The sequence below is a fragment of the Idiotropiscis lumnitzeri genome, chromosome 5, assembly GCF_059441095.1.
Source record: "Idiotropiscis lumnitzeri isolate Australia: NSW breed Sydney's pygmy pipehorse chromosome 5, RoL_Ilum_1.0, whole genome shotgun sequence".
NCBI lineage: Eukaryota > Metazoa > Chordata > Actinopteri > Syngnathiformes > Syngnathidae > Idiotropiscis > Idiotropiscis lumnitzeri.
Window position 1 is genome coordinate 22,936,313 of NC_142395.1, and position 12,564 is coordinate 22,948,876.

The 12,564-nt window shown below is 41.0% G+C and overlaps 1 protein-coding gene and 1 long non-coding RNA gene across 2 annotated transcripts; both read right to left on the reverse strand.

Moving 5' to 3' along the window:
- Positions 1 to 1,962: 1,962 nt before the first annotated feature.
- Positions 1,963 to 6,960, reverse strand: eif3m (eukaryotic translation initiation factor 3, subunit M). Its single transcript, XM_088295362.1, has 11 exons — positions 6,794 to 6,960; positions 6,263 to 6,395; positions 5,983 to 6,121; positions 5,037 to 5,160; positions 4,865 to 4,959; positions 4,588 to 4,671; positions 4,403 to 4,502; positions 4,174 to 4,255; positions 3,097 to 3,240; positions 2,856 to 2,916; positions 1,963 to 2,192 (listed from the first exon to the last, which is right to left on the reverse strand). Exons 1-11 carry the CDS (start codon positions 6,833 to 6,835, stop codon positions 2,069 to 2,071), a joined length of 1,128 nt encoding a protein of 375 aa, XP_088151488.1. The 5' UTR covers positions 6,836 to 6,960; the 3' UTR covers positions 1,963 to 2,068.
- Positions 6,961 to 8,883: 1,923 nt separating this feature from the next.
- LOC148337324 (uncharacterized) lies at positions 8,884 to 12,564 on the reverse strand. The gene is made up of 3 exons (XR_015843101.1): positions 12,407 to 12,564; positions 9,789 to 11,579; positions 8,884 to 9,360 (listed from the first exon to the last, which is right to left on the reverse strand). It is a non-coding gene; the product is annotated as an uncharacterized LOC148337324 (long non-coding RNA).

Sequence of the window (12,564 nt, forward strand, 5' to 3'; positions counted from 1 at the left end):
AATCTTCAGTTGAGTCTAATGTTTTATTGGCTGGACCTCTCTGTACAAGCAAATATCTATCCCTGAGAGGCTAGGCCTTGCGTCCAGTGTTTATGTAAAGTAGATATGATGTAATTGGACTTTATCTTGCTGACTACTGCACGGTGCTAATTGAAGGGACAATGAGAACACGTCTCTTGTACTTGGCGAGGTATCTGGATTCTGTCGAGCTTCGGGATTTATCCAGAGGAATGTTGACACGGAGAAAAGGGCACAAGAAAATGATGAATTCCAGAGTTTATCAGCTCTGTGATGTCAAACCATATCTGTCACTTACTACAATATCGTAACCTAAATGAAAAAAAAAAGAGTTCTCCAATAGTTCACACACAATGGCGCAGCTTGTTGCGCCTGTTCATCACTCTTGTCGCGTTTCATGATTTAACAATGCAGAAGCACCTCTATCTGACGTAGATAACAATAAGGTCATAGTGCTTACAGCAGATAAAATGACACCAGTATTTACATCTGGCACTTCTCACATGTAGAAACACTGAATGAGACAAATTAGAGGCAAGGGAGAGGGAGCAGTAGCCAGACTAAAAAAGAGCATGTTCCAGCCAAGCTACAAGGCTTTACAAACATTCCATTAACTCGGTCACATGACTCTTTCTCTGCACTGCTCCAGCTTTTGTCCGACGGAGTGCCCCTGAGAATGTGTTGTATACCGTCCACCAGTGGCGGGCCTAACATAATCAAGAAATTATTATATTCTTTACATGAATGTCATATTATATCCGAGCGTTGTATTTTTAGGTGAGGGATTTTATCCAATCAGAATTCCGCTCGCTCGTGTTGCTAGGCAGGTTTCATAATACCGGTTGCTCGCACGATTCTTTCCGAGGCCTTCAAATGCAATTGTGCGGCATCTCTTCTGTCATCGTCAATGGACTTTCAGATTTGATAGACAGAGTTGCGATAGCCAATCAGATCACGAGTTGGTTACAGTGAGCCTTCTCACTGGTCTTACCATGAAGGTGATGAACGTGTCGTGTGATTGGATACTCACTCGTGAGGGGGCAGCGCTATGCTGAATCAACACACCCGAAAGTCCTACCTGGGGGCGACTTAAAATTTCCAAAATTCATTCTTTTTTTTTTAAACCACAATGACCAAAAGAGGGAAATGTGTGGATTAACAGAAGATACACTTGCGAGTCGTCTTGACACTCACTCAGTACTGTGTAAGTGTGTTTCTATATATTATTTGTCCAGCCGTGGTGTCATAAATGGTGGTATTATGTGGCTGATTTATTCAAGTAGGACGAAGTAGGACTTCACTGAAAGCCCAAAGTGTAAAATGCACTGCCCGCGACTGCGATATAGGCTGAAGATGCTTGCTCCCGGTCGACCACTGGACAGGGGTGAGTGGTGAGCTTCTGCAGACATCAGTATAGGAAAAGGAGTTTGCAGCTACAATAAAGGCTCAATCCAACTAATGTCTCAAAAGACTAGTTGAGGGGCATTTGACTTTTGGTGTTCCACTGAGTTTACTGTGAAAACATATTTGTTGCAAGATAAAAATCAAACAAACACAGTGAATCATGCTGGCCGCAGTTGGACATCACCTAGCAACCTTGTGAATCATCCCCACGAGTTCCAAGTTCTGCTAACACAGTAATACACAACCTCAGCAAGACGGGTTCATCGCAGTTCGCATTAGCGTCGACACCTCTCGTGTGGTTCCCCGACAAGTGACCTCTTCATTACAGCCAATTTTTCAGCGCAAGTCACAGCTCATCTAATACTGTCATGTTGTCCTTTTACTGAAACCAGATGTCGAGAGATGCGAGCCCCCCCAAAACAGAGCCACACTTAAAACGATGATTATTATGATGCCCATTTGGAAGAACTAAATTATTGCAACCGCAACAATTAAAAATGAACTGTTAAGAAAAACAATCAAACAAAAGAATCAATCACATTGATCTCCACTGTTCTTTTATTGGATGTGTATAAAAGCTAAGGGAGCAGTTGTAAAAGAAGGAATCCAAAGGTCAGGCAGCTGACGGATGGGGTGAAGGTGGAATCTAGGCGGAAGGTGACAGAGTTTGCAGGCTGGACTTGACGCTGGCGAGGTTGGCTTTCCAGGAGGTGAGGCTGTCGAACAGCTGCTGCCACTGCTGCTTGCCGAACGTGCGGTGTGTGCTGTGGCTGATGGGGAGGACAACAGAGAATATTTGAAGTCATAGCCGAAACAAATGAGTGACACAGATTTGAAATTAAGAGAGCGTTACAGAGGGTTTTCTTTTAACGGTCCCGACATGTCGAAGGAATTTCCATTTTCATGCAGCACAGTAGCGCTGCAACACTTATGCCATTATTTGAAATGTATGGCTTTGAAGAATTTTCCATTCAAGTATTTTTCGTATACTACGTTGGCATAGACCCGTCCTGACTGGCATAAAATTCATCTTACGTTTCCACCGTAAAAATTCAACGCTGTCATAGACCTAGATGTTCACTACAAAGCCATTACCAATGAGTGACGTTGAATTGCAACATGCCAAGTAAAACTGCATTTTTTTGTTTTTGTTTTTATTATGAATATGGGCTCTTTGTGTTTCAAAAGTTCATTTATTGCAGGTGGGTCTGGAATGCACCCTGCGATAAATCCGCCTGCGGCAGTTTTGGTTTGAGATCAACTAAATCTAAACAAATAAATAATTTTTTTCTGATTAACTTTTTTATACCTTGGACTTCTGACTATGGGTTAAAAGACACTCACAGGAAGCTACTAGGATGGATGAGTCTTCTCGGTTGGCCTTTTATGAGCAATAAAATTAAAGTCTTAAAAGAAATAAACACACAAATTACCTGACAACAACTTTTTGCTGTGTCTGGTCGATTTTGCAGTAGACCATCTTCGTTCGAACAGCTAAAAGGCAAAAAGAAAATTAATTGTGAGAACAATTCAATACTTCCATACTTGAATGGCATTTTAGGAGAAACTGCACTTGAAGAAAAGTGAAACAAAAAAAATCTATTCAATGTCTTGCTTTTATGAGATGCATCAGAGTGAATGAAAAGTGGCCTGTGCTAAGTGACGTTCCTTTACCATCAATGACAAACGCCTCAACATCGTCTGCTCCAACCAGCAGCTCCTGTTGCATGGTGTCAAAGGAGATCTCCTTGAATTCCACCGCCATGCCCATGAACGTGAGCAGACGCATCTTGGCCATGTTTTGCTCGTGGGACAGGCCTGCAGTAGGCGACACGGAAGAATCATTAAGCCGTCGCAGGCCATTACTTTTCCCTCAGGGACTTTCCCAGTGATGATTGCTTACATACTGAAGAGCAACACAGTTAGGGATTTCACTCATCAACACTACTAGACAGTGTTTGGGGAGTCCGTCCGATGCGTGTATTTATAAATGATCACTTGGTAGTAAGGGACGGGGGCACACTGCTGACGCATGCACATTCCTCTTCTGTGTCAACTGGGGGGAAATATGCTGGCTCAATAGTCAACAAACAGCCAATGACAAGATGTCAAGCAGAAGGCTGTGAATTGTATAAACAGTAATGGTATATTGGAATTTTACTTGCTATGGAGAATTTAAAATAGGACTGAGAAAAAGTCTAAAAAATTCCAACCTGGATTAGCCAATTTAATGTTTCGTCTGTGAGTACTTGGGGAAATAAAGAACCATTAAAAAAGTGTTTTCTCGTGAAGCCATAATGATACAGTTGCCATTTATTGCACATAACAATTGAACCTAAATTAATGTTTCAAACAATCACTTATTTATTATTCATTTGCATACCAATAGAGTGGGCCCATGTGCCTCTTCTGGTACATGGACCACATATTTTGAATCATTGCTTTTGAGGGCTGCCATATACTGTTTGAACTTAATGATTTGTTAAAAACACTTCTGGGTAATGAAAGTGACGATGTGTGCTTTCTTTTAACATTGAACTATATTCTTATGACGTGACAATTTTGTCTCATAACATTTTGATTTTGTTCTCAATAATTCTATTACTTTAATTTGATAGTAAAAAGAAACTCAGTTCACAAACTATCACTTACGCAACTCTTCTGTTCATCACCTGAAGCAATATTTGTCCAAAAACTATTCGGAAACTGGTTTGTTCGTATTGTGCGTAACGATGCGGTGAATGTACTTACCGAGAGAGTCGATGAAGTCTTTGTTGTTCTGGTAAAACTTGACGTAGGCAGCCAACTTTGCACTTACAAATATAGTTAATAGCTGTAAAATAGGGAGCAAAGAAGAGTATTAAATTAGTTCAGTGGAGCAAAACTCAAGTCAAAAGTATTCTTTATTGTCTCAACCATGTGAGACAAGTTCACATTTGAAAGTCCACGTTATCAAAGTAATGCACAGCTCAACACTCACATCGTGGATGAGCTCTCCCTCTAAGAAGCGTACTGGTTTGAGCGTGAGCAGGTGGTCAAACAGGAAGGTGTTGGGGTCCTTTAGAGCACGGACAATGCATCTGAAGAGCACAGACAGTGATCAACGTAGAGGACATGCTGACCAGATGAATGGGACCACACTAGCAGCAAATGCTGCACGTTTACCTGTGGGCGTCAACGCGTGCTTGAGACGCATTGTCTTCTGTGTAACTTCCCAGCAACTCCACCATCACTTTGGCTGCAGCCTCACTGCCGAATCAAATACAAAGATTAATTTTATATTGACAGTATATTTGGAGATTTTCCCTTTTTGCTTAATGGATGGTGTGAATCGCTTTAGATTGAGGAGTTGTCCCTGATGAAAAGCCTATACACATTGAATGTGGACAAATATGTTTACCTGCCTGATTTGCTTTGATCTTTATGGCAAATATGTAGTTACCTTTTTTTGCAGTCCACGAGCGCTTCATATACCAGCCTCAAAAGAGTGTGCTTCTTCTCTGTATTCAGGTTCCAATCTACAATCCACTTTGCCACCTAATCGACAGGATGAAGAGAATCCAAATGTGATTCTTAACGAGATGTCAGAGATATCGCCAAGTCAAGCAACATACCTGATCGAGGTCAGTGGGGATGAAGGCAATGGCATTGCAGGCGGCTGCCACCTTGATGAGGCTGCAAAGGACTGTGTACCTGACTGGAGCATTTTCATCCATGCCATGGAACAGATTACTGAGCCTAGAACACAAAATCAAAAATCATTTTAAATGTACTAGTGGTGGTTCCTTTCCTTACATTATTTTTATGTATTCCATCACATTAGACAACACAATGCTGCATTATCATGCGTAGGACGATGGACTCCACAATTTACACCAGTTGCCAACAACAGGCACAACTTAAGAGTGAGTGAATACGCAATTTAGCTCTTGCCATTTAGGATCTTAGTCAATTCGCCCCAAGCAGACAATGTATCTCTAAGTTGAATTTTAAAATGGAGATCAAGTGCTGAGGTATGCAGTGAAGAAGAAATAAAATATTGTCAACGATTGTTGCTATCCAATGAATACTAAGTATGCACATCTATAATTTGCCCCATAATAATTATCCATCAATACATTTCCTATAGCGCTTCTTTATCAGGGTCATGGAAAGAGGGCGGGTACATCCTGGACTGTGTGCGTGTCAATCGCAGGGCACATTTAGACAAACAACCAAACACAAATTTGCACTTATGGGCAATTTAATGTCTTCAACTAACATGCATGATGCTACATGCATGTGTTTGCAATGTGGGAGGAAGCCAGAGTAGCCGGAGAAAATCCATTCAAGCCCAGAGAGAAAATACAAACTGCACAAAGCCAAGGTGGTGTTTTTTGTTTTTCAGCTTTCGACCACCATGTTATCATCTAATGGTTGTGTACTATACAGGTACTGTAGTGTCAGTAATGTCCTTTGATATTCTACAGTACACGTCAAGAAATTGTTGTTTTAGTTTCAGATAGCAGCTAAGAATGCTAGAGTGCGATACCAAAGCAAAAAGCTCAGAAAAAGACTCACAACTGCATCCTGAGGGAAGGTCTTTCTCCTTCACGGAACTTGACCAGTTTCTCACACAGACTCTCGATGAGAGCTTCTTGCTTCTCTGCGTCCAAAATCAACAGCAGAGATACGATGCTGTTCATCACGCTCTCCACTTCTGTGGACAAATATAGACAAATTATGTGATTAGACAGTCATATGTGTTACTGTACGGTAAGGTGTATTTGTATCAGTTTTGTCTGAACAGAAAATGCTGAGCGTGTTTAACGTGAGTAAGGTGACTTGGATTACTGCTTACCTTTATCATCATCTTTCAGACAAACATCACAAGCCTCAATGATCTGAGCCAAGTCTACATGAAGTCCGCCTTCAGAGTTCTCCTCGGAGATTTCTGCTCCTTTGGACTTGATGTAGGCTCTCAACTCGGACGCCTTTAAACGTGTGCAAAAAATAAAGACTGTTGGTTGGTTTAAATTACATGGTTTGTTCATGAGCGGCGGGAGCTTTAACTGGAAAAAACATCTGTCACTTCTTGTATTTATGATGTGTCAATGTAGCAGCTAACAATGATCTCATCGAACATCGTTAACATTTTTGAGTGCTTGGCAAAACTACGATTTAACAACAAGTAACAAAGCTCATATTTAAAGTCAATGCGACCGGACACGTTTCACGTGAATCTTGTGGTTAGGGCTACCTATCCACTTTTTCAGTTTTACCATGTTAGCTTAGCTTGCTTGCTAACCACTCCGTCATAATATTAGTAATTAACGAGGCCAGCAGCAGGGATAATAAGATAAAAACAAAAACTTGGAGCATAAGGGCATACCTGGTCGTCTTCCGTTATATCGATGAATGCCGGGACGCTCATTTTTGTTGTTTTTGTGCGTCTCGGTAACGAGATCCACGCTCCCACCAGGGCAGACCTAACCGGAAAGGAAAAACACAACGATACCGGTAAGAATTTTCACTTCCGGGTCATTTTCTTAAAGCGACAGTGCTCTTTAGGAGCCATACCCGAGCTTTCCCTTTCAGCCGTGTGGTTTCACGAGCCTTTTAAATTATGTCCCGCTTTTATTACAGCGAATTGTTTCCACTTAATTTCATCCTTCCAAATTTATGGCTAAATCCCCGCATATTCCTGCTGGATAGCTTCAGCTAATGTAGCCTTAGCCTCAAAGGTCAGCCAACCTCTTAAATTTGATGTCACCCAGACTTCCACACTGCATCCCTATCTTTCATTCTCTCCTCTCCAGATATTCATCTACTCTCCCTCGGAGATTAACCCTGGATGACTTGGATGAGAGTTACTGAGGTGAAACTGATCCCTGAAAAAGGTTATCTGATGGCGCTGTGGCCCATCTGCATGGACCACCATCGCAGGCCGGTTCAACCCGGAAACACCATCAGTGTCAGAGGGCAAACACCCTGCAACGTAGCCTTACTGACCTGTGGGCGCACGTGGTCCGCCTCTGTGCCAAGCCCGATCCTGTGTATTGTTACAATGGCAGGTCACAAGGGTGATGGAAGTGAGTGGGGTGAAAAGGGTAAGTAGAGCAAGAGTTCACCCTAAAAACTATGGAGTCGGGTTACAAACTTCTGAAAGGTGCTGCACAGGCTTCAGTCCCAGAGTGAAGGTACAGGAATTGTTTTCACTTGCATTGCTCACAGTTCATTTGTCACAGAAATTAGGGTATTTTTAGGACTCACTGGCTATTGAGGTACGTCACGCAAAGTCATTATTCCCTGAAAGACTTCTTGCCACATATTTCTCGCTGTGCTTACAGTTAAGGAACTGAACTCACTGCAGTTAGTCTGTAAAAAAAAAAAAAAAAAAAAAAAAAAAAAGAGGGGAAATGGCTGATGGAGGATTTCACCATCATGCTCGCACGATGCGTCATCTTGTTGGGAAGGCAAGTGCCTGGTACCAAATCCCACCCTTACGCTCCAATGCCCTTGTACGCTGTCACAGCAAATAATTTATAGATACTTCTCCACAAGTGTGCTAGTGTAACTGCGCCTTTCATTATCTGATTAACAACTGTTGTCAAGTTTCTGGCATATTTCAAGTCCTGAATAAGTTTTTTTTCCAACTTTGAAGATCCAGATACATATGAGACTTGTTTTGTCTTCTTTAAAAAGCTGTTGCGGTGTTACCTTGAATACAATATGTAATATTCATAAGATCAATATGTTGGGAAAAAAATACTTTAGTGTCTTCAGTATGTGCAGTGGATCTTTTTATGGTTTGATTTGTTTGCATCACATTTAGAAATAAATGGTTCCAGAGTTACACTGCCGCCATCCTAAAACTTTTATTAACCGTTCAATATTTTTTAAGTAATATTTTAACATTCTTAACATGCAAGTAAGTTCATTGTTACCAAAAGGTAAAAACAATTCTCACTCTCTAACACTCCTAATCGAAAAGCAAAGACCCGCTACTCATAACTTTTGGAGTACCGGTGATTCTTGTCTTCTTCTCATTCTTCTTCTCTTACTTGCCCAAACAATTGTCACAGAAGCGACGCAAATTAAAAGAAGGATCAAAGAAGGCCATCGTGCTAACCCACCGTTGGCTACTCATGAAAACAAGTTGCAGAACCCCTGGAACCGTTTGGCAATTCACTTGCGCCCAGCAACCGCAATATATTTCGAGGTATTACAGAGTAGTGATTCAATAGCAGAATGAAAGAATATTTAACATAACTAAAGAATGCTGTATGCAGAGAAATTGTATTCTGTGAAGTACACTCCTGTTTCTCCCCCTGTCATTTATAGTTAATCATGTTTGCGTGACTCTCACTCCCATTGGAAACAAAATTTAAATCCATACGTAAAAAGCACAACAGAAAGAGAGGCTACTGCAGTTTTCCTTACATGTAGCTCATGTATAACTTAACTTTTGCCGTGATGAAACCTGACCAGTGCAGTCTTAAGAGGACTATTCGACAATTGTAGCAGTCCCAAGTTTTCAGTAATTTATGTCTGGTGAAATATTTAAGTTCAATTCAGTGGAAGAGTATTTGTCATTTGGCCTGTGTCACCCAGTCTGCTCGATGAGGTCAATTTCCCATTTGATCGTAAAATAGTGATTGTGAAACACAATGTTGCCAAACATACATCTTTATGCAGGGAATTAATAATATTCAATGGAATCCAATTTTCAGGAAATGGTGAGGTGTATCAGAAAGGTTCGAGGGATGGTGTCAGAAAAGATGCATTTCAAATCCAAACTACAAACTACAAGTTTCTCCCTTCAAAGTCATATTCTTACTTCCCACTCACTTTCTCAGACTTTGATGTCAAACCTTCATGTACTACTGGAAGAATTCTTCATCCAAACCTCCGTTATAATGATTATCTTGCCATCATCCACATTTTGGTGATTATCCCCTTGAGATTGAAAAAGAGGGAACAAAAAAAATCACACAAAGCCAGCAGGGTGATGACATTCTGGGCGAGGAACTGTCAGATGCTCAGGTGCGTTGGGGTGGTGAAGCTGTTGCCAGTCGTCCCGCCACAGCTGTTACCTCTTTCGAAAAAATTGAACAAAGGAGACACTGCAGGATCTCTTTGTAGAAATGTTGGTCTCACTCACAATGAAGTGGAAAACGTGTTGTTTATAGTTTGGGTTGGAAATAATACCGTTTGAGACAGCAGTCCTGGAACTTTTCTGACACATCTAAACGATACTGGATCATCCCTTGTATCATAATCATAATAATAACTCACAAATCGTTTATGTTGTCTGTGATTTATAACATTGCACATTGTCACCATAATTAAAACAACAAAAAATATCAGGCAGGTGTGTAGCTCACCAAAGCATGACAGTGACAGGGGGACGCTAGGGGCTGCTGTAACTCCCCTGGAATACCAATCGCACCTCTGTAGCTGTGATTCTTTTTATGTTGATGGCAAATTGCCCACTCGGCCTCCTACAAGATAAATGACCGTGTATTAAGAGTCAGTTGAGCCCAGGTGCAGCTTCTCTCGCTGTCTGCGGGCCAAGCAGTGAGTATCCATGTAAAGCAGCCTCATGGTCATCATCCAACATGGCCGCCTACCTTCCACCCACTAATTGTCTGGTTCCCACAGTTCTGCCTGCCTTCACCGCCTCTGAAAATTCCCCCTCGCTCAGGCTCATCTATCAGTCAATGACCTTGTCAGGATGCATTGCATGACTTGCTTTGTGCTTCCCAAGGTGAGGCCGATTGCCTGTTAATTACTTAGAAGCTGAGTCCATCCGTCTCCTTGCACGCATGCAAGCCATTGCACAAAACCAACAAACAAATACTGTCGAAGATGCCTTTACTGCCTAGAGCTAATTTATGGTAACCCAAAGCAGGATCATAATTTTTTTTTCAAGCATCATATTTAAGCCCCCAAAAAAATACTCTCGTTGGCTTCTTGTGAATTTTGTTCTCTCATAATGATTTGATCATCACCATCGCTATCAAACCCATTTCAAACAAATCATTACCAACGACCCAAATGACCACAATAGATATGAAGTGATTGCAACATACACACATTTTGTTTGTTTGTTCATCAATAGAAATACATTAAAACTTTTTATTATGACCATTGACAGTTTGGGAACAGCCTGTCATGAGTACTCTGAATAAGCATGAGTCATCGCTTTGTGTTTATTGTTTCGATTGCTCAGTCTTGTCCTTGACAAGTATCAAATTGGAAATGGAGCACCCGCCACTATCAAGCACTTTGTCTATTTTTCTCAAATAAGTCATTGCATATCTCTACGGTCACTCTCATGATTTACACAAGCAACTCCAGAAATTCCAAATGTCAGATTTTCATGAAAGGAAAACATTTATCATCCAGTGGGGAGCAACCTCCAAGGATGAATACAATCTGTTCCGATATGCTGGCCCATCTTTAATTTATTCTGATTTCTCTTATAGGAAATAATGGAAATATATTTCGGGACTTACAGGGCCATCCTCAAATGACAACTTTGTTGAAAAAAATAATTGAACAACAATGAAATGTCTTTATGAATGTATGTAGCTTGTTGCCTGAAAAGAAAAGTCCCACAGAGAAACAATAAACACACACACAAAAAAAAAAGCCCCCTAAAGAATTCTGGCGCACTGGACAGCAGTTGTGATTCTGATTATATTCAATTTTAGAGGATCCACCATTATTTTGAAGGCAAATTCTGTTAGCATTTTCTGACTGTTGCACCTCTTTAAAACCAGGTACAATGTTCCTATTTTCTATCTCTGACTAGTCTTAAATCTGCGATCTTCTAATAGTCTGACACCTATCTGTATTATTTACTCTTGTGATAGCTTCTAAGTCCGTGTGATTAATTATCTGCTCCACCTCCACATATTCAGTCAAGCAGAATTCGGATCAGAATCAGCTCGGGTGCACTCCAATTGTCCATTAACGTCAGGCATTCCGAATTTTTTATCACTCCACTATGAAAATTAGTACCAAAAAAAAAAAAAATGTTCCACTCGTGCCATATCACTTAGCTTCATATCACTGACAGCACCACAGTGATCAATCATGGCAACTTTGGGGTCGTTCATCCCCCGACGCGGAATGTCGGTCATGCGTGCTCTCGCTCAAACTCATGGCAGCTGCACAAAAAAACAAAAAAAAAAACAGGAGTCATTGCAGTAGGACCGTGGCTCTCTCCGTGACGGAGTGACCTCTTGTCATCAAACAGTGTTTATATTACGCACACTCACAGGCTTGTACAAGTGTTAAGATGTCAAATCTAAACAACAGTTAGCATCCAATTCATCTGGCTTGAAACAAAAGATGCCAAGACGGCGTATTACTAATTAGAGGCATGTTACACTGCATGACCTTTTACTTTTCAGATAACAATACGGGCTATCTCATCCGAGTTGATGATGTAGAACAGAATCCCTCAATAGGTGGATTCCGGTCCGACTCCAGGAGCAGCTGCCTTTGTGTATGAACCGACACCTAATATTACATTAATTTAATCAACTGTTGTCAGATAAAATGTGCGACTTTTAGGAGATATACTGTAGTATTATTTTAACCGTTGCAGGTTTGTTTCGCCTTCTCATGTCACGACAGTAGTAAATGTAGGAAATGCACGGACCAATAACCTGCAGCGGAGCTCCTCCCACATGACACGACTCAGCCAATCAAATCTACAATTTAGACAGGTGGAAAAGGGGGTTCAAGAGTTTTATCTATTAATATTACTTCAGATTGTAGAAAAACATAAATTATATTAATTTATTATATAAATGTTTTCTAAGCAGTGGATCAAAACTGGGTCAAAGGATGCGTCTTTTAGCATTAAACACATTTTCAGCTAATATTCATGTGTTGCAATTGGCAATTTCAGGGGTGAAAATCGCCTTGAAATTCTCCATAGCTTGCTAGTGGTTGTTATTTGCACGCTTCTACTCATCATTGTACTCACGTGTGAGTCATCATGTCCACGCTTCTTTTTTTTTTTTTGTTTATCCCTCACAATGAGGCTTGTGGTCGAATGACAGCATAAGCGCAGTAACCGCCGTAGATATGTGCAATGATTTTTTTTGTTGCCTGCTGACGCCCTGCTGGCCACAGCTACGGCTG

What these genes read in the sequence shown, in the direction of transcription:
- eif3m (XM_088295362.1), bottom strand. Translation starts at nt 6,835, where the DNA reads ATGAGCGTCCCGGCATTCATCGATATAACGGAAGACGACCAG. An exon ending in AGACTTCATCGACTCTCTCG is followed by an intron (nt 3,241 to 4,173) that starts GTAAGTACATTC and finishes CGCCTACTGCAG; the next exon opens with GCCTGTCCCACGAGCAAAAC. An exon ending in TGAGGCGTTTGTCATTGATG is followed by an intron (nt 2,917 to 3,096) that starts GTAAAGGAACGT and finishes TTTGCCTTTTAG; the next exon opens with CTGTTCGAACGAAGATGGTC.